The following is a 22,242-nucleotide window of genomic DNA, read 5'->3' as shown; positions in this document are numbered from 1 at the left end:
TAAATAAAATTAAAAAAACAAAAGAAATTTCCTCCCTCACTTATGCATTTTTGGCATTAAACTTTCAAAGTAGAATTACTTAACTAATTTTATTTGAAAAATTTGTTTTTTGCACAAAAAGTAAAAACTGTAAAGATTTTTTAAACTAGTCTTTGGAGCACTGTCTAACTACATTTTTATTGCGCGTAGTCAACAGTTTTACTTGTACACATCAGAAAAACCAACAGTAATTTTTTTAACTTTCTTTTATTTAACAAATTATATCCTGATCATTCTTTAAAGCTTTTGGAAGTTCGGAAAGAAGAGAAAAATGACAAAGTATGCAAAAACTTTTCCCTAACAGTATCACAGTCCTTCGGTACTCTCTAACTTTGGGGTTTTCCCTTGTTGGTATTGTACTATGTACTCAACTATGATTTTACTGTTTCACCTAACAGTTTATCATAGTCTTTTACAATATGATTTAAAACTCATTATAACATTTTAATGGCTATATAACATTCTGTGGTAAAGATATACCTTAAAATTTCTGTTATGCTTTGTTCAACATTATAAATGTGAAATTATCAGTAAGATATTTCCAGTTTTTCACTGTTACCAACAAAATACCATAAATATCTTTTATTTTTGCATGTAAACCTTTGTATTTAGGATACCTCCGAGAAGTAGAACTCTACTTGGTCAGTGGGTATGAGCATGTTTTTGGATCTGAGTTACTAAACTTCCCATTATTGTAGTGCTCCAAAACTCAAGCAATAAGTTTGCAGCAACTCACATGATCACAGAACAGCCTTGCATTATAAAACTAGTCTAAGTGGCCTGGAACAGAAATTTCAGTGTTCATACCTTAACTTGTACAGTTATTCAACAAACCTGTTGACCTTCTGTCATATGCCAGCAGTATATGAGGGAACAAAATGATGAATGGAGCCCCCAGCCAAGTACTTGTTCTCTTGGGACTTATTCTGTAGTGATGGAGGCAGATGATGAAGACCCATTCTACTGTCAGACAGTGATAAGTGATACAAAGAAAGTAAAGCCAAATGCTTACACAGCTATTGGAATGTACCAAAGTGGAACACTTCAAGAGTTTCACAAATACAGTATTCTTAGTGATCTGTTACCAATAAAATTGCTATACAAACATTATCCCTCAAGAAAATCAGAACACCATGCTTTATATGCTGGTAACTGTGGTCTTTTCTGAGCCCAGCTCCTTTCCTGTACCTGCAGAGAAAATGTTGATATGCTTTTGCTCAGGGATCTGGAAAGGGGGCTGCTTTTGATTTCCATCCTGACAGGCTTCCTATACATATCCCCAGCAGGTTCAATCCATCCATCATAATGGTCCCAATAGTCCCTAAATGTGTCACATTCTCTCAGGAAATATTTGAAGGGTAGCAGAAGGATGAGATCAATGTAGCAGGAAAGTAAAATGTGCCTCTAGAGAAGGAAATTTCCTATTTGAATGGAAATAGGCTCCCTCCACTTAAAACATCTTCCTGATTCTGTTTGATCTTCCACCAGGATGTGATCCACTGAGCATTTCTTTCCATCTGAGTGCATCGAAGGGTAGGGATTTTGCTCCTCAGGATGTGTTCAGGGGGTCAGATATCTTTTAGAGCAAGCAATCCAAGTGGCCTTTCCACTCTGTTCTTTCCCATTGTATGTCTCTGCTCAGTGACTTCTCTATTTGTGCCCTTTATTCCCTTTATAAAAGTTAAGGACTCTGACTCTCACTTTTAATTGACAGCCAAGTCTTAGGCTGTTCCTAGGAAATGAATCCCAGTAACCATTTGTTGGGTTGCAGGCTTACCACATCAGACAGTGTCATTCTTTGGGGTTTTTTCCTCAACCTTGGACAGTAGTCTTGTAGCCCAAAAATGATCCCCCCAACTTGGTGTCCAAAAATGGGGCAAGACATGTTTTTTAAAAAAAGCAGCACCTATTTATTTATCCTGGGCCCAGCAACACAGTGCAGTTCAAGTTTGCAAAGCTGTGTGTCCTGCTCAAAACTTTTTCAGACTTTTTGTAGAAAGCACAATTTACAAAGTAAGGGGTTATGCGCATGGATCAGGAAATGAGAAAATCCTTGATTTGCTAAGGAATGAGGAAGACCTTTATTTCCCTTTGCAGAGGACAGAGAAGTCTTGCAGGAATTTACAATCCTTTGTCAACTAATTTTAGCACTTGATTTTAGATAACATCTGTCCATTGCAGAGGGGAACAATGGTTAACATATCAATTAGGTCACCCAGGAAGATGGTGCATACAGAACAGTATGATGGCGCTACAGGTAATTTGGTCATATAACTTGGGCATTGGCAAACATAACAAACATAATGAAGCTATTTTTGTTAGTGTGTAACATTCCCCACTGATTTTAGTCAGTGAACCAAATCATTGGCTCATGGGGTTTTTAGACATAAGTATTTGTTTATAACCTTGTGTCTTTTAAAATCATAAGCTTTACAGTGTGAACTCGAACTTTGACATAGTTTACCAATTTGTTTATAATACAAGGCCTAATAGGAGGATTAACAAAGGTCTTGCAGCCACCGTTAAGGCTGTTAACCAAAGGGAAAAAGAAAACCAACATTCAAATTAGCTCTGTTTTGCCTGATGACTCCAGAATGATTGGCATACAAACAACAATTTTTTTCCTAAAGACAGACAGAGGCCTCATTGGGGTCTCCATAAGGGAGAGCACATAAGAACAAGATTATCAGAGACACTTGGCAATCTTAAGCTTTAAAGAGTCCTTGGAGGGAACGATGATCCACTTATCTGTAGGTTGATTGCCGTCAGAGGCTAGGACTGGCTTGAAGTGGGAATGATTAATTCAGGCGGGCTTTTCAGCTACTTTGACAGCGGTTGGAGTGCTGAGGAGCACAGTATAGGGATCTTTCCATCACCGCTCAAGAGATTCATGGTGATGCCTCTTAATGAGAACTAGTGTCCCAGGCTCTACTGCAGGACATTCGTCCTCATAGTGGCCTGCAGGTGGAGGATGTTGTTGTCCAAATAACCAGTGGATGGAAGTCAGAACTGGCTGAAAGGCCTGGAGGAATTTAATAAGATCTTGATTAGCTAAATCAGCTCATTTTTTTAAAGAAATCTTTGGGATAAGTGGAAGAGGTCTCCCATACAAAGCCTCGAAAGGGGAAATACCAGCAACATAGAGGTTACATCATGCATGCAAGAGGGCAAAAGGAAGGAGACTCACCCAGTTCTCGACAGTTCCTAAAGTCATTACTTATTACTGTTTTTAAAGTCTGGTTTATCCTTTCTACTTGTCTTGAACTTTGAGGCCAGTAAGCACAATGGAGTTTCCAATTGATCTGCAAAGCTTAGGTTAGCTTTTGAGTTATCTGGGCTATAAAAGCTGGGCCATTGTTAGACCCCATGGATAAGGGAGGCCAAATTGGGGAAACTGCTATTAGGGCTGACTCCGACTGAGTAGGCAAAGCTTTAACCCATCTAGTGAAAAATACCTATCATTACTAATAAGTACTTATTTTCTTGAAATAAGAAAAATATTTTCTTATTTTCTTCCCCATTTTTGTAAAGTCTATTTCCCAATATTCTCCAGGCATGGTCCCACGGTAGTGAGTGGTTTCTATTTGTTGCAGTTGTTTTGGGTTCACCAATTGGCACTGAGGGCATCTGAGGCTCATAGACTGGATAAGCTTTGATATTTGCCCCCAGGGATTGCTAGAAGTTGAGCCGCCAGATGCAAGTCTTTTCAAGTATAAATAGGCTCTGACAGAGTAGGTGGGATCAGCAATAATGTCAGGGCTATCTCAATCCCCACTGATTTTGTGGCTGCCTTTTGGGCGGTGGCGTCTGCCAAATTGTTTCCTTGTATAACAAGGTCATCTCCTGCCCGATGGGCCCTACAGGGGATAATAGCCACTTTCCTTGGCATCCAGATGGCAGCCAGTAAGTCCAAAATTTGGGAAGCATTTTTAACCTTTTAGCCCCCAGAAGTCAATAAACATCATTCTTGATAAATGGCCCCGTGAACATGGGCAGTAACACATGCATACTTTGACAACTTGAGGGCCTCAGTGAGGGCAATGAGTTCAGCCTGTTGGACTGATGTTTCCTGCTCTAGGGTTTGTTCCCATAGAATCTGAGAGTCTGTGGTAATGGCAGCTCCCACAACTTGCTTACCTTGATAGATGTAACTGCTTCCATCGGAGAAATATAAAGGAACTCCCCAACACAGTCGTGGAGGGGCAAGGAGGGGTGATCATCAGGCAGAAGAGTAGCAGGGTTTGAAGCTGCTGTCCCCTTGAAACTGATGGTAGTCAGATACAGAAGTAATGCCTGATACGGCATGACTCAGGAGTTGGGCAGGCATTGGTCTGGTGGAGCCTTGATGAGAGTCTCCAGCAAATGGGAGGGGACAATTAAGTGTTTCTGTCCAAAAGTCAATTTCTAAGCCTCCTTTATCAGGAGGGCCACCAAGGAAATCACCCACAGACAAGGTGGCCATCCGGCTGCCACATAATCAAGTCTCTTGGAAAGATAGGCAACAGGCCTCTGCCAGGGTCCCAAACTCTGGGTTAGTCCTAGAAATTCTCACATTTGTTTTTTAGTCACAGGGACTGGAATCTGTTGGATGGCTTGCATCCACTGGGAGGAAAGAGTCTATTTTCCTTTATGGAGATTCCAACAACCAATGCAGTCCTTCTGCCAAGCAGAAACCTCGTAAGCCTGGTCTTTAGGGTCCTCCAGGTTGTAAAATATCCTTTAAGCAATCTCTAATAACTGACTGAAGGGTATTCCCTCAAATCCCTCAAACTTTTGCAATTTTCACTTAATATCAGTGGCCGACTGGGTTACAAAGGCAATATTAATGGCCCTTGCATTTTTAGGTGCTACCTGTGTATAAATGTGATAGGCCTTTTGCAATCTTTTCAGAAAGCCCTGAGGGGGACTCATTAGCCAATTGTCTCACCTCTGCTACTTGGGCAAATTGGTGGGTTTTCTGGGGTGCCCTTAATGGCTACCAAGAACAACTGGCAATACCGATTGAGCCTCCTTATCTCTGGTTGTCCAATCGGGGTGGGACAAAGGGAAAACATGGTTCTGGCATTCTGGATCAGAGGACAGGTTCCATCTGGATGGTACAACAGCAGGCCATTGTTTTACTGAAATTACATACTTAACAAAAGAGGGCTTTTTTATAGGTAACAAAATTAACTGTACCACATAGTCTCCCTGATGTCCACAGCACATGCAAGAACTTGTATTTTATTTCTATAATCACCAATCATATTAGGCACAATAGTTATTCCTGGAATTTTTTTTTCTGGCCAAACTCATAGTATTGCAAATTATCTTGCTAGGTTCTTTGCTTGATTTGCAACATAAAGCTAGTTAAGAGCCCCCAACAATAGCCATGTCACAGAAAGCATTTTCTCTTTTATATTCTGGCACAGCCAAACATTTTTATTTTAAAACAAAACCGCTCGAGGTTTAGCTCAGCAGCATAAGTGCCTGCCTTGCAAGCAGGCAGTCGTGAGTTTGATCCCCGGTACCGATAAAAAGGAAAAAAGACAAAAACAAATTAAAAACAAAACAAGAAACAAAACCACTTTCTTTGTCCCTCTTTTTTTTTTACTTATTACCAGTCAATTACTTCCTCTCTCGCTTTTTTAGACATTAACACCTTATATATGCATATATATTCACGTTTTAACCATAAAGAAAAATACTTTTAAAAAAAGGCATGCCGAGGTTGCAAGTAATCAATTGATGATTAAAACATTAAACAAGGCACCACAAAAGACAAGACCAACATTAAAGACACAAACAAAAGTTTTTTTTGTTCACAGTTTGGCAAGCTAAAGGATATAATTTTCATTATGAACCTTGAGTCCAATGAGCTGCATGGATCCTGCAACAGAAATGGGCAATGAACCCCTAAGTTAGTAACAAATTCAACAAGTTCATATGGGCAAAACCTGCCCCAAAGTTAATAACAGATTTAAACAGGCGGACAACTCCAAAGTACAAAACATTGAACATAAAGACAAATGAGCAAAAAGCCCCCAAACGGGCCAAAGCCCCCCACAGGCTGAAACTCCCACACGGGCCGAAGCCCCAAATGGACTGAAGCCCCAAATTTCGAACAGGCAAAAGCCCTAAGTTACAAATGGGCAAAAAGCCCCTGGAAGGTGTCTCATTTTGTCTGCAGTTATAAATGTGTGCACTCAAATTACAAACAGGCATATTACAAACAGGCAAACATAACACAAACATAACGAAGCTCTTTTTGTTAGTGTATAACAATTAGGTCTTACAGGCAACTTGCCATCTATTTTGGTTTGATGGTTGCTGTCTGGAAAAAAGAAAAAAAGGAAAAGGGAGAAGAATCCCTCCAGTTCTGTCTCATGGTGGAGAAAGTAGTGCCATTGGAGAGAACCGCCTTTGATTTGACCCTAGCATCTGGGTGACATGTTAACTCAGAAAGTCATAGGGAGTGAAAATTAGAAATACTCCAAGAGGCACCCTAATGGAAACTAAAGTGACCTCCTAAGGTGACAGGAAGGCAGTGACAGACCAGAGTTCAGGTCTGCTAGGTTCAGATCCATCACTCTTCCACTATCCCACATTATGTCCCGTGGTACATTCATGGGGATTTACTTAATAAATTGCTTTCCAGCCTCATAAAGGAGAAGCAGCAGATCAAGGCCAGCTTGACTTTGCTGTAGGAGGTGACAGGGGAAAGGCAGAGCAAGGAGACCACAACATGATAAAGCACCATCTGCAGAGTTATCCACAGTTGGACTGTAAACCTGGGTGGCCTGGGGGTGGAGGACAGCATGGGATAAAGTGTGGAAGGGCAAACACCATGAGGGAAGGAGGACTGGAAAGAAGTGAGGGGAGGGTAACAAGGACAAGCCTCTGCTTTGGTGTATTTCAAAACAGAACGTTTCCTTGTCATAGCAAAAAGATTGTCCTAGTGATACAGGGGAATGAAACGCCCAACCTACTATGTCTGCGAGTTTATGTTTCCTAAAACCGAAAAATGAATTTTAGGAGCAACGGAGGTGAGTAGAATGTATTTACTGAGAAAAAGAAAGCTTCTGTCAGGGAGACAGAAAGAGACCCCAGCGAGTTGCCCAGGGTTTTGTCTTTTCCTGGGACTCTATAAGAGTAAAACCATGGGTTCAAGTTGGGGGAAGACTGGGAATTCATAAAGCAGATGGGCATAGGGTGGGACATAACTATAGTTAGCCAATAAGATCAACAGTTCAGATAAAATTGATTAAATTGGGGACAAATGGGAAAGCAAGTCAAGTAGGAAGCTGGCATTCTTGGAGCTGTGACCTTTCCCCTCCAGGGATGGGCTGGTGACTCCAGGGTGATAGGGAACTAATTAGAATATCAGTCCCCAGGATGTAGAACCATTTGTTTGATCCTTTGTCTTAAGGCCTGGCCCACAGCAGGAGGTATCTGTTTCCCCCACAGTTTGAGGATCTAACCCTATCTCACTGCCTATATTTCTGACTAACTGGGCTGCCTGCAACACTAGCAGAAGACCCACAAATTTGCTCTATGTGCTTAGACAAGCTGTTTATCTTCCCTGAGCCTCAGCTTCCTCATCTGTTTGCAATAACCATGCTAACTAGGGGTGAGGCACTGTGAAAGCGTAATAGGGCACAATCATCACAACAACTCTTCAGGGAACAGCTGAGAAACATCCAGATGCTCAGAAGGTAGTAACTCTCCTAAAAGTACAGAGAACAGAGTGGCAAACAGTGCAGCTGACCCAAGTTGGGTGGAATTCAGCACCAACTCTTTTTCCCTTGAGCCCAGAATACTCTATAGGGCAAAATGCAAAGTACCAGAGCTCTGGCCTATGATTACCAATCTTCTGTTCAGAGGCAATGACGGCTAAAACAAGGCAAGGTTAGGGCTGGGGATTTAGCTCAGTGGCATCGGCGCCTGCGTTGCAAGTGTGTGGTCGTGAGTTTGATCCCTGGTACCGATTTAAAAAAAAAAAAAACAAGGCAAGGTAGAGGTTTTAGTTACAAGGGGCACTGGAATGGTCAAAGTTTCCAATAAGGACTAAGATCACAAAGCATGGTGTCCTTGGCCTTTATTAGGTGCACAGCGTGACAGGGGTGAGCTGGGGTACTGCAAAAAGAGGTGGGGGTGAACTTTTGATGTGGTCAAGGTTCAAGAATCAGAAACAATGCATTTTTAGAAGAGCATTCAGGAGCCAATCACGAGTAACTAGCAACCTAATTATCTGCTAACTGGGACTATTGAGCTAAAAGGAATTGGAGGAGTAAAGTTCTTAGCAGCCATGTTACCTTGCTTGAGGTGCCACAATGTCACAGACCATTTGCTATTCTCAATTCTGGCCATTGGCTTACAGATTAACCTGTCCATAAGCCAGCTTCTGATCTCGCCACAAGTCATGCAGCACTAGGACAGCCTCTCCATTTATCTTTGTGCCACTTTATTAATATTAATCATTGCCCACTCTGTACTACAGACAGCTGGACCTGAGCAGCAAAGTCAGTGACCTTCAAGATCCCTCATGTTTTAAAATTCAAGACTTGATCAGGTTAAATTTATGAATCTTGATGATGTCAGCCATTCTCCCTGAATACTGTGTGTTCCTTCTGAACAATTCTTTCCAGCTGAGGTCTTCATATTTGATATGTACGAAGTTTACCACATTGTGGACTTTCACCAAAATTTTATGAAATAGACAAATGGAGTCTCTGGTCCTTGGGGAATAAAAGTTCCATTTGTTTGCTGAACCTAAGCTCTCACTGAGAGTCATAACATACAAGAAGAACTTACTTTTCATACAGTGCAACTTCCCAGACTAATTACGAATGCATGTGATTTGATGTTTGAGTAACTGTGCATGGACTCTGATTCAAATTTTAGTCTTTTTCTGGGCAATGCTATTATTATTCTCTAAAAATGACACTCATATTAAATTATCCCAAATATTTGCCTGTTTACTACTGGAAGATCTTTCTCATATCCAGTTTAGGGGTCCACAAATTCTATATCTTTGTGCTATCCACATATATGAAAATAAAATTTTTCATAAGAAATTCATCTTAGAAATATATTACTTTTTTTCTGGAATTTTTCTTAGTAGTAGCTATTTCTAAATCTTTTTAAAGAATGTAATACGGGGCTTGTATTTTTGCTTTACATTGGGTCTTACCTATAAAATCATCATTTTATCTTCCTGGCAGGTTGTTTTGCTTTAGATTTAGAATCTTCCTGAAATAACTGCTCTAGAAACTCTCAAAGTTACCTAATTAGTGATTACACTTTGCAAATGAAGAAGAGCATTTCCCAGCTAGTTGACTCAGTCAGTTAGAGCAGGATGCTAATAATTAGGCCACTGCCACGGTTTGGGCTGTGTGGGGGACAATGACTGAGTGCAGGCTTTGCACAAAGCTTAGGCAGTGCTGCGGTTCTGAGAAGGATCAGGTGAGACCACAGACGTCTCAGGAGACATTGTTTCCACCAGAAAGAAAAACACTGGCTACTGAATCAGTAATGCCACATTGGAAGTGCAACACATTGCAAACAAAAGAGGAGGGAGAAGTGAAAAGAGGGAGGAGAAGGAGGGGAAGGAGGAAGGAAGGAAGGAAGGGAAAGTAAACAGACAATGCAAGACAAGTTCTTGGAGATAGATCATAAAGGAAGAATAAAGAAGGCACCAGAACCTGAAGTGTGGCATGACCTTTAATCAGGGCTTGATTCCTAGCAGGCTGTGAAGCATCTTTGTCTTTACCTGCTCAATGGGTCTCACAGTGCTGATGCACTGCTTTAATTTGGGAAGGCTTTCTCTTGAGAGGCATGTCTTTTCTTGCTCTAAGTGTGAAGTGCTCCCATGTGTGGTATTCTCTGTGACAGATGTACTACAGTTATGCTTTAGCTGACTCCAAACCCATAGCTTCCCTGTGCCTGAGTGGTCTATTAGACGTCCAAGCCAGTGTTTCCTTTGAGAGCAGGTCTTTGCTGGAATATCATCCTCGAAGGTAGGAAGGTGCAATCCCTTTGTTCTACAATAGCCCCTGTTCATTTCTGCAGCCCCAGCTTGTGCAAGGCTGTTCTATCAGAGGGGCTAAAATGCATTTGTTAATGTACACAGATACTCCAGCCCCAGCCAGTGGAAGGACACTAACTGAGAGAGGCCAAAGAGCCCTCTCCCCTCCGACTGTTCCCCAGCATGGCTGCATTTTCATTGCTGGTCCTATGTCCACATGATTCTCTGTAAGGATAAAGAATTTTGAAACTATATGAACATCTCCAAGGAGATGAGATTCTCTGACGAATCTCCCACCAATAGCTTTGCTTCTTGACATCTCAGTGTCTTGATGACTGGGTCAAACAAGTGACTGGTAGCGTCAGCCAGCTCCACCCATGTCCATCTGCATGTCTGTCTCTCACTATGGACGCCTGGCCATTCTTCTCTGAACTCTAACCTTCCTTCCATCACAACTTGTTCCTAGAGGGAGCCCAGAAATGTAGCCCCTGGCCATTTCTTTTGGAAAATGTGTCACTTGCCAGGAATCACAGCTCCTCCTGCCAGACTGGTCTGCTAAAGGAGCCCTTGCTCATCTAACTCTCTTTGCCCATCCAAGAGGAGGGAATTTATTTATCTCCACCTACCAAGCAGTCTCCATTCTCTTGGTGTTCTGGCCAGATTGGAAAGGATTCGAGTCGGTGAGAAGGCTTTTTTTCACCATTCTTCTGTCTTGCAATAGCTCTCAAGTTAAAAATATACAAAAGCTAATTGCTGTTTAAAGTTGGCTTCTAAAGTAAAAGCAAATTTCCATTTTGTATTTAATATTTGGATGATAATATAATCATTCTACTGCCTAGAACCTGAGAGGGGAAAAAAAAGAAGTTGAAGGGATTTTTTAAAAATTGCATGGTTTGTTTATTGTGGCTTTTTTGTAAAGGTATCTGTGGCTTGGTTTCCTCTTAGATAGCTTCCAGCCTTGTATTTGTTAATGCCTCTCAGTTAACACTTACTTAGTAAAGAAAAGCATGGATAATCTAACAGATCCTCAGCACAGTGAGGTGGCAATATAGTAACTGATAAATTAACTGGGGTTTTCTTTTGAGTTTTTGTGAAAACTTCAAACTGTAGAGCGCAATAAGATCATACAGCTTGGTAAAGATGGGCTTGTACATTTGAAAATATGGACACAATGAAGACATTCAAGTCCTTAAATCCCTAAGCAAGAAGAAATGATCGCCATAGTACTGCCTGACTCACTGAGAATTCAGGGCCTGGAACACTTACACCCACCCCTGTCCCTCAAGCCTCCAGCCTACTCGGAACATTGAACCATGAGGCACAATGTCCAGTTCCCAGTGCAACAGGTTTTGAGAACTGAAGTAGAGTGGTTTTGCAAGGGTGGCAACATTTCTTTTCCTTGTTTTTTTTTTTTTTTTTTTTTTTTTTTTTAAGTGAGGATGTCTTTATATATTGCTATTATCATCCAAATTTCTTACTTGATTTCTAAAATAGAATTTATTATTTTTAATATAGAAAAATACAAAGAAAAAAATTCTATCAAAAACAAATGTTTTCTAGGTTTTGTTATGAAATGTCTACATTCAGTCTCTAGACATCTCCATATATGTCTGTAAGAGGATAGTAGATTTAAAAGAATACTTGTTGAGGGAAATGTAGAAAATGACCAGAGTGATAATATACAATATAATGCGTCTTGTAAAAATCACCCCTGCATAGTGAAAGTGACAGGAGAATTCCAGTAAACACTAAAAAGCTGTCTCCTAGGAAATCATAAACTGTTCTCTTTGGGAATATTTGAGATTACCCTGAAGACTGCAAAGAATGATTTCATCCTTTTTATAATGCGTGGATAAAGTATGTGCAAAGAATCAGACCAATCTACATGTCTGAAAGTAAATCACAAAAGATTATGGGAGTCAGCTGACCATATCAAAGTAAACTAAAAGCATAATTTTAAATGATGTTTCCTTTAGCAATTTTTATTACACTTTTATAAAAATGTTATAGCTTTGCATGATCTCTAAGATCTCTTCTGAAGAGTTTTAATGATGCATTCTCATCAGACTTTCATATTATGATGTGGATATGTTAAACCAGTAATACTATGACCCATATCTTCCCATAATTGAATGGTAAATGATAATGTGACAGTCAAGAGTGTCTTGACCACTCACTTAGAAGGGATCATAACATATTTCATCTCTGGCAACATTTTTTTTCACAGACCATGAAAATCACAGCTCCTAGAGCTTCCAAGTCATCATGGGATTATGATTTTTCTATTCTTAATGGCGTCATAGACAAGACAGCCCCTGACTTCTTAGCATTCAAGGAACATTTTAGCTTAACTTGGGGGAGCATTTTCTCCCTCTTAGAATACATCGAGAAGTTTCTCAGGGACTATGCCATCCCAGAAGTCAAAATAAAAGGGAGAAGTCTGGTGGCCCTCCTTCCGGAGTTTGAGCTGACGAATAAACTTACCCGCTGCCAGCTTCTCTCCGTGTTAGAGAACCCATTTCCAGTCCAGATGTTGTTAAGCCTCCCCGGACAGAGATATAAGGGCCAAGGCGGGAAGTCAGAGGCTGCCAGCAAGATCCAGGCCACATGGAAGTGCTACCGGGCACGACAGTTCTTCATCACTTACCGCCAGCAGAAGTGGGCATCGGGCGTGATTGCCATCGCGTGGCTTTTGCACTGCCACAAGGCTCGACTGAAGCAGACCTTGAAGGAATCGCGTCAGAGACACCTGGAGAATTTCCGCATCCGAGCCAAGGTGCCGAGTCTGCCAGCTGTTGAGACAGACCTCTTTTTCTAAACATTTCTTGCTTGAATAACTGCATAAGTTGTCTCTTTATCTTTCCCTCTCCGCCTCCCCTCCCTCAGCCTCCCTTGCCTTTGACTTCTCCCAGAGTAGGATGCACCAGCCTCCCATTTGTTTGTACATATTTTAGCCTAATCTGGATCCCGACTTTTGTGTCTGCAAAATCTGTTGAAGTTTTCTATAGAGGAAAAGTGCCTTCATTTCGACTATGGTAGTTCTGTCAGAAAATCAATGTTCTAATGGCATTACTTTTTCTCCCTATATATACCTCCTGGCACTTTAATTTGCCAGGAAAAAAAATCCTCTCTTGCCTTACATTGCTGTCACCACTTTGTCAGAAAGTATTTAAGTTTGCAGACAGCCTTTTAATTAGTGCTCACAATTTCATTTATGTTTGCTTTCTTTTTTTTATTCATATTCTGTTAATTAAGTGAGCTGCCTCTAATCTTCCCCTGCCAGTAGCATCATGTAGCCACCTAATTAAATTAATTGGGGAAGATGTTTTAACTATGTAATTAAATCAATTAATATAATTTATGCCTGGCTTAACTGTACAGTGGAAAAACAGCTGAAGTTTGACTAGATGAATCTACTACAGCTTCCTGTCACTGATCAATGCTCTTCTTGATTTTTAGCATCTGGCAGCCAACTGGAATCGCATCAGGACCTCCAGGAGGACTATTATCCATATCCCATCATTAGGTATAACACTTTTGCCTGCAAATCTATCAGCAACCTCTATTACCCACCACATTATGGCTCCTTGATTGAGTTCAAGGAAGGCCCCTTGTTTTATTCAAATTGGTCTCGGCAGGAAAATGTTCTCCACATGATGAGAGTAATAACACAGGGCCCTCGCTCAAAACGGCGTTTAATTTGGGGATTAAGCAAATAAAGTCATTATGTGGGGGCTGCTATTCAGTGGAGAGGTGATTTGCTGTAATTCGCTTTCATCTGTATGAAATGAACTAAAAAGTTGTATTTTTCCCCCTGAAATAACAGATAATGTTTTCGATCTTCTTTAATGACACAACACAAGCTTGTGTGTGTTGTTGCTGTTACGCCAATAAGCCAGGATATTGCTTGTACACTGTTTTTAATCAAATGTGCAGTCAAAATGATAAGCTACATTCTCTGAAATTATTTAGTTCTAATTACGAGCAGATGGGATGCTTTATTTGCACCTAGGGCGCCTGAGCAAAAGGAAATGCTGTGTGAACAAGAATAATTAAGAAGTTGAATAGTGTTTTTTGCGCTTAAATAATCTGCAGTTTCATGTTAATTAGCACTAATGTAATTATTTAATTACATTTATGAATTGGGGAACTTAAAAGCTGTTGTCTGAAACACAGTGGTAAAATAGGTATACCAAAATGACACTGGGAATTTCAGAAATTTGCATCAAAAGTTTTTCTAAAACATGAGCTGCTATCAAAATGTTTGGGATTTGTTGTCTTGTTTTTATTTTTTGCTTTGCGTTTACCTAGTGTGTTAAATTATCTAGGTAAGGCCAAATTTCCTGTGTTGATGATAAGATTTTTACAAGCAGCAAAATCCACTGAATGTCCACATTATGTAGTAGGTCTGTAAAGCCTTTTTTAAATGAAGCAATTAATTAAGGGTCCTACTGTAATAGAATTTTGATTGTAATTGGTTTGCACTCCTGCATGAGCATCCCTTTTTGTATATTAATGTATACAAACTGACACATTTAAACAGTATTATAAAAAATTGTCATAATTAAAATTATTTTTATATTAGTAAAATATGAATAGTAACACAAGTCAACTTTCCTAGGTTCTAGAGTATGTGCTTACATCTAAGAAAAGTTAAAGAAAAATCTTGAAATGTACAAAGCCATTTAGTACTGCTATTTTTTTTTTAATGGCACATGAAAAAAGTCTGCTTCTTCCTGGGATATAAGTGAGCTAAGACAGATCTGCATTTCATCCTAACCTAGGCTTTTGTTTTGGTGAGACTACTTTTGCACACGAAATTAGTTCACACACAGAAATTGCACTTGTAATTGATTGCAGCCTGAGAGGCTAATTGCAGACCCAATTAACTGACTCCGGTCCTTAGAATAAGGTGCACGAGCCTTTGCGTCTACCACTTAATTGTGGGCCTGACCTCATATCATGTGGAGAATTTAGTTTTGCTTTCTCAGTTTTAGAAAAAACTGGAGCCAGAAATGAGCCCCCTACTTTGCAAAGCTGAGACACACCAAGGTGTTACAGACACAATTTTCACAAGTTTCTCCCCTCCGACTCTGTCCCTTCAAAAACTCCCGTTACTAACAAGCAGAGAAGCCTGATCCCAGAGTCTCCAAAGAAGTAAAACTGAAATTACTGGTAATATAAACTGAGTAAAAAATAGCTTTAACTGAAAGTGGTTTAAAACTTCAAAAGGGCTTGCTTAAGTGGGAGAATAATCTGCTTAGAGAAACAAAAATTAGAGTGTTATTTTAAATTTGGTATTAAAGCCAGTTTTCATCTAGATTTCACCTACTCATTTTAAATAGATATATAAATAAGTTCTTCTCTCTTGCACTATTTTTTGTTTGTAAAAAACAAAACTACTCCTTCTAAAGGAAAATCATTGATTGTTTTTAAGAGTTCAGAACATCTCAGATATATAAAAAGACTAATTGCACATTTTCACAAGAGAATAATCCTTGGGCTTTTATCATATAAGATTTGTTTCTACATATCATGCTGTAGGCTTATTAAATGACTCGTGCACACTAAAATGAGCTGAAGTAACTTGGGCACTCATCTCAGATCTATTCCACAGACAGAATTGTTAAGCTATTCTGTTTTTAAAATGGTACAGAGTACCTGTCTCTTGTTTACTGTTTTCCCAAGAAACACAGAAAGAAAACTTCAGCTGGATAGAATGTGGCTTCTTTGTCTCATGCATCACGAACTTATCTACATAATTCATAAAAACAGAAATGAACACAAGTAAAGCAATTTTTTCTCTAAATATACTGCAAGAAAACCAGTCTCTTCAATCTAATAATTTCCTTTCCAGGGTTAAGAAGAATTCACTGGTTGAAACTAGTTGGTAGGAATATCAGGTTCAGGTAGACACTTAAAGTAAATTGTAGCCTTGCCCTCTTTTTCTCTTTCCATAGGAAATTTGCTATAGAATCACCCTAGAAATAATTACACTGTGCTGCCTGCCAACTGGGGCTGCAGTAGCATATCTGAACATTTAAAATGAAAGCTAGGTACCGATAACTGCGTAATATATTGCAATATAAGCCTTTGATTGTGTGCTATGCAGTTTTGCACATACAAAATAATTGCACTTGCCAAACCATGATCACAGAAAGGAAGGCTCTTCAGTGATGTTTTTTACTAAAAACACAATGTATTTTTAAATTAGTTTGATAATATGAATACTAAAACAAAAGTATATTGCAGAGTAATCTCTTTGAAAGGAGGAGTTACATAATTTGATAGACTGCTATATATTTCAGGTATCATTCCTAAAAATAACAAATATTTTAGCTATTTTTAATCTACAGGAGAAGTGGAATGCTATTGACAAATTATCCAAAGAAACCAAATGGTGTTATAATTTTATAAAACAATAAAAAATCATCTTTTCTAGAATAGCTAGGCTGATCTCTTAATTGGATATTGCATATTTTTATCATTTTTATTAATGAAATACAATTATAACAAAACAATCTACCATAGTTCAGAGCAAGAATAGAATACCAAGGTCTATTTTAGTAAAATCTATCAGTCAAATAAGAAAGAACTGTAACAAAGAATCCTAATTCCTATAGAAAAACCAGAGGTCTAAACAAAACCTGAAAACTCATTGTGCTTCTAGTTTCTTTGGCCCTGTTATTTCCTGTACTTTTTATTTAACTCCTTTTTGCTTTAATGCAACACGTCATTGGGTGTCACTTAAACTCAGTGCCATGTTTAAATATACTGACATGAAATGTGATGTGAAGTGTTGGCCTCGGATGCCATGAGCAGGTATCTGAGGCCACTTCCAGCTGGGTAAATCCCAGTGATGAGTTTCCTGGGACTCAAACTCAGGACCTTGCACTTGCCATGCAGGCACTTATGCTGCTACGCCACACTCCCTGCCTCCTCTCTCACTTCTGATCCTCTATTAAAATACAAAGAGGAAACATACTGACGTCAGATTTTTTCCTTTCTCTATGTAATATCTTACTTCACTGGCAATTGATTTAAGGGCCAAAGTTAATGTACATAGTTAGGCTTCATTTTTTTTTTTTTTGTCTTTCTGGCAAATCATCCTTGAGGACAACATAATTAGTTACCTCTAGAATATCTTGTTCCATAAAAACTGCAGATACTTTTATTGTGAAACTCACACAAAACGTTTTTTAGCTGGTCTGTATTGTAACAAAAGCCTAAAAGAAAAGATAGGGAAACTTACTTTTATGTGCACTTGACCACATGCCAAACCGAGAAAGCCCCGAACACTCAGCAGACAGTTGCTTCCTAACTGTATTCCTTTTCCCCGAGAGTAAGAACGGAACTCAGCCTCCATCTGTGACCGGAGGCAGGGGAGAACACACAAACCACAGTAAACATCTGAAGTCATGTTTTTACTCTGCTTCTACACATGGTCACTTCTGTAGTTTCTTGTTTTTTAGTTGACACTTCAAAGACTGGATCAGCTCTGTTCCTTCCACCCAGGGTGGAGAGACACATATCTTGGCAGGTGTATGGAACCATAGCTGAGCTCTGGAGTTGCCGCATAAGTTCCTTGGGGATAAGTGCGCTGCCAAGATCTTCCAGACAGCCTTTCCCAGAAACGTCTTGGTCTCTTCTGACAGGGAACAAGTATACTCATACTTTCACACTTATTCACAGCCCAAACCAAAATTAAAGCATATTTGTATTCATCCGTGTCAAACAAATGAACACTCATTCCTTGCTCAGAGCAGAGGGGGCCCAAGGACCCTGCCCTATCAATATCTGCAGTTGGTCTTGGACTATGTAATGTTGTAGCATAATACACAGAAACAGTATTAAACTGGATGTCAGGTGGTATCAGCACATGGGCCTTTCAGGAAATGAATTAATATTAGGATTTGTTCTAAAATGAATATTGTGCTAAATAAAATATAAACTTTATTTTCATAAAAAGATTAAAACTTTTTTTTACATAGAGGTTACTGAAGAGCCTAAGAAGCATTGATTTCAGTAAATTGTATCTATCGTTACTTATTGTATCAGAAAGCAACTGAGAAACTTTAAAAATACTTATTAACAAATAACCCATTACAAATATTACCCCCAAATGACACATTTTTATTAAATATGTCTATTTCCCAAAACGAAAACTTGTAGTAGGGGGGTGGAGGCAGCTGACAAATTTGCAAATGTCTGAATCCAGCGTGGCTGGAACCAGCTGTTTCTGTGTTCAGTCTGCCACATGTGTTGTTTTGGCTGAAGTGTATGAAGAAAATCCAGAGTTGGATACGTGCTGGGAAAGGAGAGGAATGCTTTGCGGCCTCCTCAGATAACCGTGTATATGCCTTTGTTTGTTTTTTTTTGTTTTTGTTTTTTTTGTCTTTTTCCTTTTTATCGGTACCGGGGATCGAACTCACGACTGCCTGCTTGCAAGGCGGGCGCTTATGCCGCTGAGCTAAATCCCCAGCCCCCTATGCCTTTGTTTGTTTCACATTAAGCTCAGCATTGCTAATATTGCCCGTTGCAGTATGGATCTGCGAGCATATGAATAAACTTCATGTCTTGCGACTTGTGAGAGAATAGGTTGAAAAAGGCAGACAACGTTTTAGGAACATTTTGCAAATGATTTGACCTTGCAGATGCCTGAAATGGTTTCAGCATCCACCCCGGCATTGCCAGACCTCAATTTGAGAATCACTGGCTTAGGCTGTGTGGAGTGCTCAACCAACCACCGACAGAAACCTGGAATAAGAGAAAGTTCTCACCTTTTGAAGGTTCACCTACTTGGCCATTTGGTTTGAGAATGTTTTCAAAATTCAGTAAATATACGTGTATTTTCTAGACCCTCATAGCAAAATTCTCTAATTTCCTTTGACAGCCTTCCCCCATATCAATTTTTTTCTTAATCAAAAATTCTGGACATACCCCAACAATACCCCGGACAGGGCTCTGTTCCTTTCTCTTGATATCCGACTTTCTTGCTCTCTAGTATCTTGTACTTTCACACTTGCACAAGTAATTAAAACCGGGCATAAGTATAATGTGTACATCACTGTCATCTACAGTGCCACAAGACGTCGGCTGTGCAGTCCTGTGTGAAGTATGGCACATGTCCCCCTGTATTTTTACCATCCGAATACCCAAGTTCCCTTGAGTGCACTCACCTCACAGAGGCAATCGCCTCTGTAATGTCACTCTTGCTCCACTTGTACACAGTACAGCCTTGGAGGAAAAAGAATCAAGTTTTTGTTACGACTGCTGTAACTCCGTGTGTGCCACTAGGAGGATGCGACACACTGAACATCACCCATCATGTTTCAAAATAGGGCAAAGGCTGAGAGCCACTGTTCCAGACCAGTCAAACTGGCGAGGATAAACTACTGTTTTGGGCCAGGGGAAGGAGATGAATTTTAACGATTTGCTAACCAGAAGCTATTGTCAGTGAACTCCCCCTGCCTTGGCTACATTGTAAGGAATAGGTTTTGGAGAAGAGAGAAGAAGCTCAGAGTCAGCCACAGAACATGTGATCTGCGGGACACATGTGCCTGTCACAGAGGCACAACCCGATGCAGAGCAGGCCTCGGCATAGCCTTGCTTGTTCTCTTGGGGTTCTTTGGTTGCAGTGAAGGAAAAAACCAAGCCAGACTTCGCATGCAAAGAGGCAATTATCATCACCTGATAGGTGTTGCATAGCATGAGGGTTGGGAAGAGTGGTGAGGATGGAAGTGAAGACAGAGAAGTGAAGCCAGTAACCACTGCTGGACAACTTCGTTCTGCAAAAGACCAAAAGTACCTGAGTAACTCAGATTTCCTTAATGGGACATGGAGGTGGTAGTTATGTGTTGCAACTGCTTATTTCAGAAAAGATGGAACACTCTATCTATCTGGGTGTATTTTGCACGTAACGAGGACAGCTGTAAGGAAAATGCTGTGTATTTCTCTCCAGAGTGGGGAGGAAGAGAGAGGGGCCCTTTTGCCAGTGTTGTTTTTCATTGCTGATAAAGATCTAGAAAAATCTACAACTCCCACTTTCCATTCTTTGAGTTCACCAGAAATTCTTTAGACCAGGGAACTCAAAGGACAGGAAGAGAGTGAGGGAATGAAAAGAACAAATGGGGAAGAGAGAACATAGAAGACAGATGCTTTCAGCAAGCCCTCAAACATGTTTTGTTCACCAGTTTGACAACCGATTGCCCCAGTGCCTACTCTACAGAAGCTTATAGTGTGGTCGCAGGAACTGGCGTGGCGCAGGGGAAAGGAGAGGCATACGACACGAGCAACATGTGATGGCAAATGGGGAAAGGATAAAAGGGGCACTGAAGACATGCAGAAAAGATAGCACAAGAGAATGACAGTGAAGGGAGCCTAAGAACCTGCTCGGAAAAGCACTGTCAGGCATGCCTGACACGGACGAAGACTCATTAGCTCTATTGCCTAGTCTTGTGCTTGTAGTAGTCACGATGTCCCTGCGTGAAAATGAAGTTCCTTTTGAGAATTTCAGTCTGTCTCAGCTGTAGTTAGGAAGAAAATAGTAACAGCAGCAGCTCTTATTAAAATGCATCTCATGTGCCAGGGATGTTGGCCCGTCCTCATCTTTCATTCAGATGTGAAAAGAGAAGCAGACCATCAAAGAGGGGTAGTGCTTCGCGGGAGCCAGGGAAGACAGCACCTCAAACCTGCTGAGCTTAAAGCCACACAGACTTATGATCAGATAGCCGGAAAACTGGGAAGTCCGAAAACTATAAAAATCAAGGTATCAGCAAAGACGCAGCCCCTTCTTTGAGGCCTTCTTTCATCTTTAGAGCTAAAATCACTACAACTCTCTGTGCCTTTCTTCTGTAGTCACATCTCTAACGTCTTTTCTGTTTTCCTCTTCCCTTTTCAAGGACCTTTTTGATTAATGACATGAGGCCCAGCTAGATAATCCAGGAGAATCTCCTTGTTTTAAGGTCAGCTGATTAGCAACCTTAATTTCATTCACAACTTCACTATCTAGCATATTTGCAATTGTGTGATCTAGCACATTTACAAGTCCCAGGGATTAGAATATGGACATCTTGGAGGGCCATTATTCTGTCTACCACAGCAAACTGAAAATTAAAGTGAGGGAAGACTCAAAAGCTCTTTCCTTTCTGGAGTTCTCTAGTCTCACTGAGAAAGTCTTCTCTTGTGTTCCATGTAAACTAAATTGATCACGAGAGCTAAATAAGTAATAGCTGAATATGTGGTAGACATAAAAAATGATGTGTAGGTTTGTGTGATCTTGGGCAAGAAACCCTGATTTCTTGAGGTATAACTGGGTAAAGTTGAGGGTCCCTCAAGATTCCCTCGGTATTCTTGCTCTGACCACTGAAGCAACCATGTCTTTGTAGATTATATCCTGAAATCCGATGTATCTGCCACTAGATATTTCTTATAAACTCCTCAAAGCCACATAACTATTAGTAATTTACTGGTTAAGTCTCTATGATTTTTAAATATACTGTTGCATCTTTTAACCTGGATGCTCAATACCTGTACTGTATGGATAGACAAAGCATGAGAACAAAGTTGATTCCAAACTTCTGCTCTAGTAATGTTGTATATATTGTATTATTTGTCATGAAATTTTTTTTTGGTCTTTTTTTGAGACAGGCTGGTCTATGCAGTACAGACTGGCCTTGAGCTCACTTTGTAGCCCAGGCTGGTCTCGAACTCACAACGATCCTCCCATCTCAGCCTCCAGAGTGCTGGGATTACAGGCATGAGCCACCACACTGGCTTCTCATGGAATACTGCTTATCACAGAATTTGTTGCTAGTGTATACTTTGGAAGTCCACATACCTCATAACATTATATTTATGTAGCACTTTACAAAATTTTTTCCCTATCTGTTATTTCCAATGACCTTTATGTTCTGAGACTGTTAACATGCAATTCTTTAAAATGGGTATATCTGTAAGTGTATTAAAGTTGTCAGTCCTGCCATAATTCTGCAAAGACATTTTTATGCCTTGATTAGTGGTAACAGAGGTACCAAGTAATTTGTTGGAAAGCTGACCTTTAGCACTTGAATGGAACACAAACTTATTCTCTCACATGCTGCATTTGCAGCTACAAAGTGATCAAACATCTTTTATTTTTTAAATTGGACATCTTTTTTTTTTTTTTTTTTTTCTTTTTCATTTTTATCGGTACCAGG

The 22,242-nt window shown here is 40.0% G+C and overlaps 1 protein-coding gene across 4 annotated transcripts in view; it reads left to right on the top strand.

Annotated features, from left to right (window-relative positions):
• Iqch (IQ motif containing H) overlaps positions 1 to 22,242 on the top strand; it is a 216,733-nt gene that overhangs the window by 109,565 nt on the left and 84,926 nt on the right. For all 4 annotated transcript variants that reach the window (XM_063257797.1, XM_023561668.2, XM_063257798.1 and 1 more), the window contains 2 exons: positions 12,273 to 12,821; positions 13,505 to 13,571. In XM_063257797.1, the coding sequence (XP_063113867.1) occupies positions 12,273 to 12,821; positions 13,505 to 13,571 (616 nt within the window). The remainder of the gene's footprint in view (positions 1 to 12,272; positions 12,822 to 13,504; positions 13,572 to 22,242) is intronic.

This window comes from Cavia porcellus, unplaced genomic scaffold (assembly GCF_034190915.1).
Source record: "Cavia porcellus strain 051 isolate PalLab524CR breed Dunkin Hartley unplaced genomic scaffold, mCavPor4.1 scaffold_10, whole genome shotgun sequence".
Classification (NCBI taxonomy): domain Eukaryota; kingdom Metazoa; phylum Chordata; class Mammalia; order Rodentia; family Caviidae; genus Cavia; species Cavia porcellus.
Note: the sequence above shows the minus strand (reverse complement) of the source record. Positions and strands in the feature narration are given on the sequence as shown.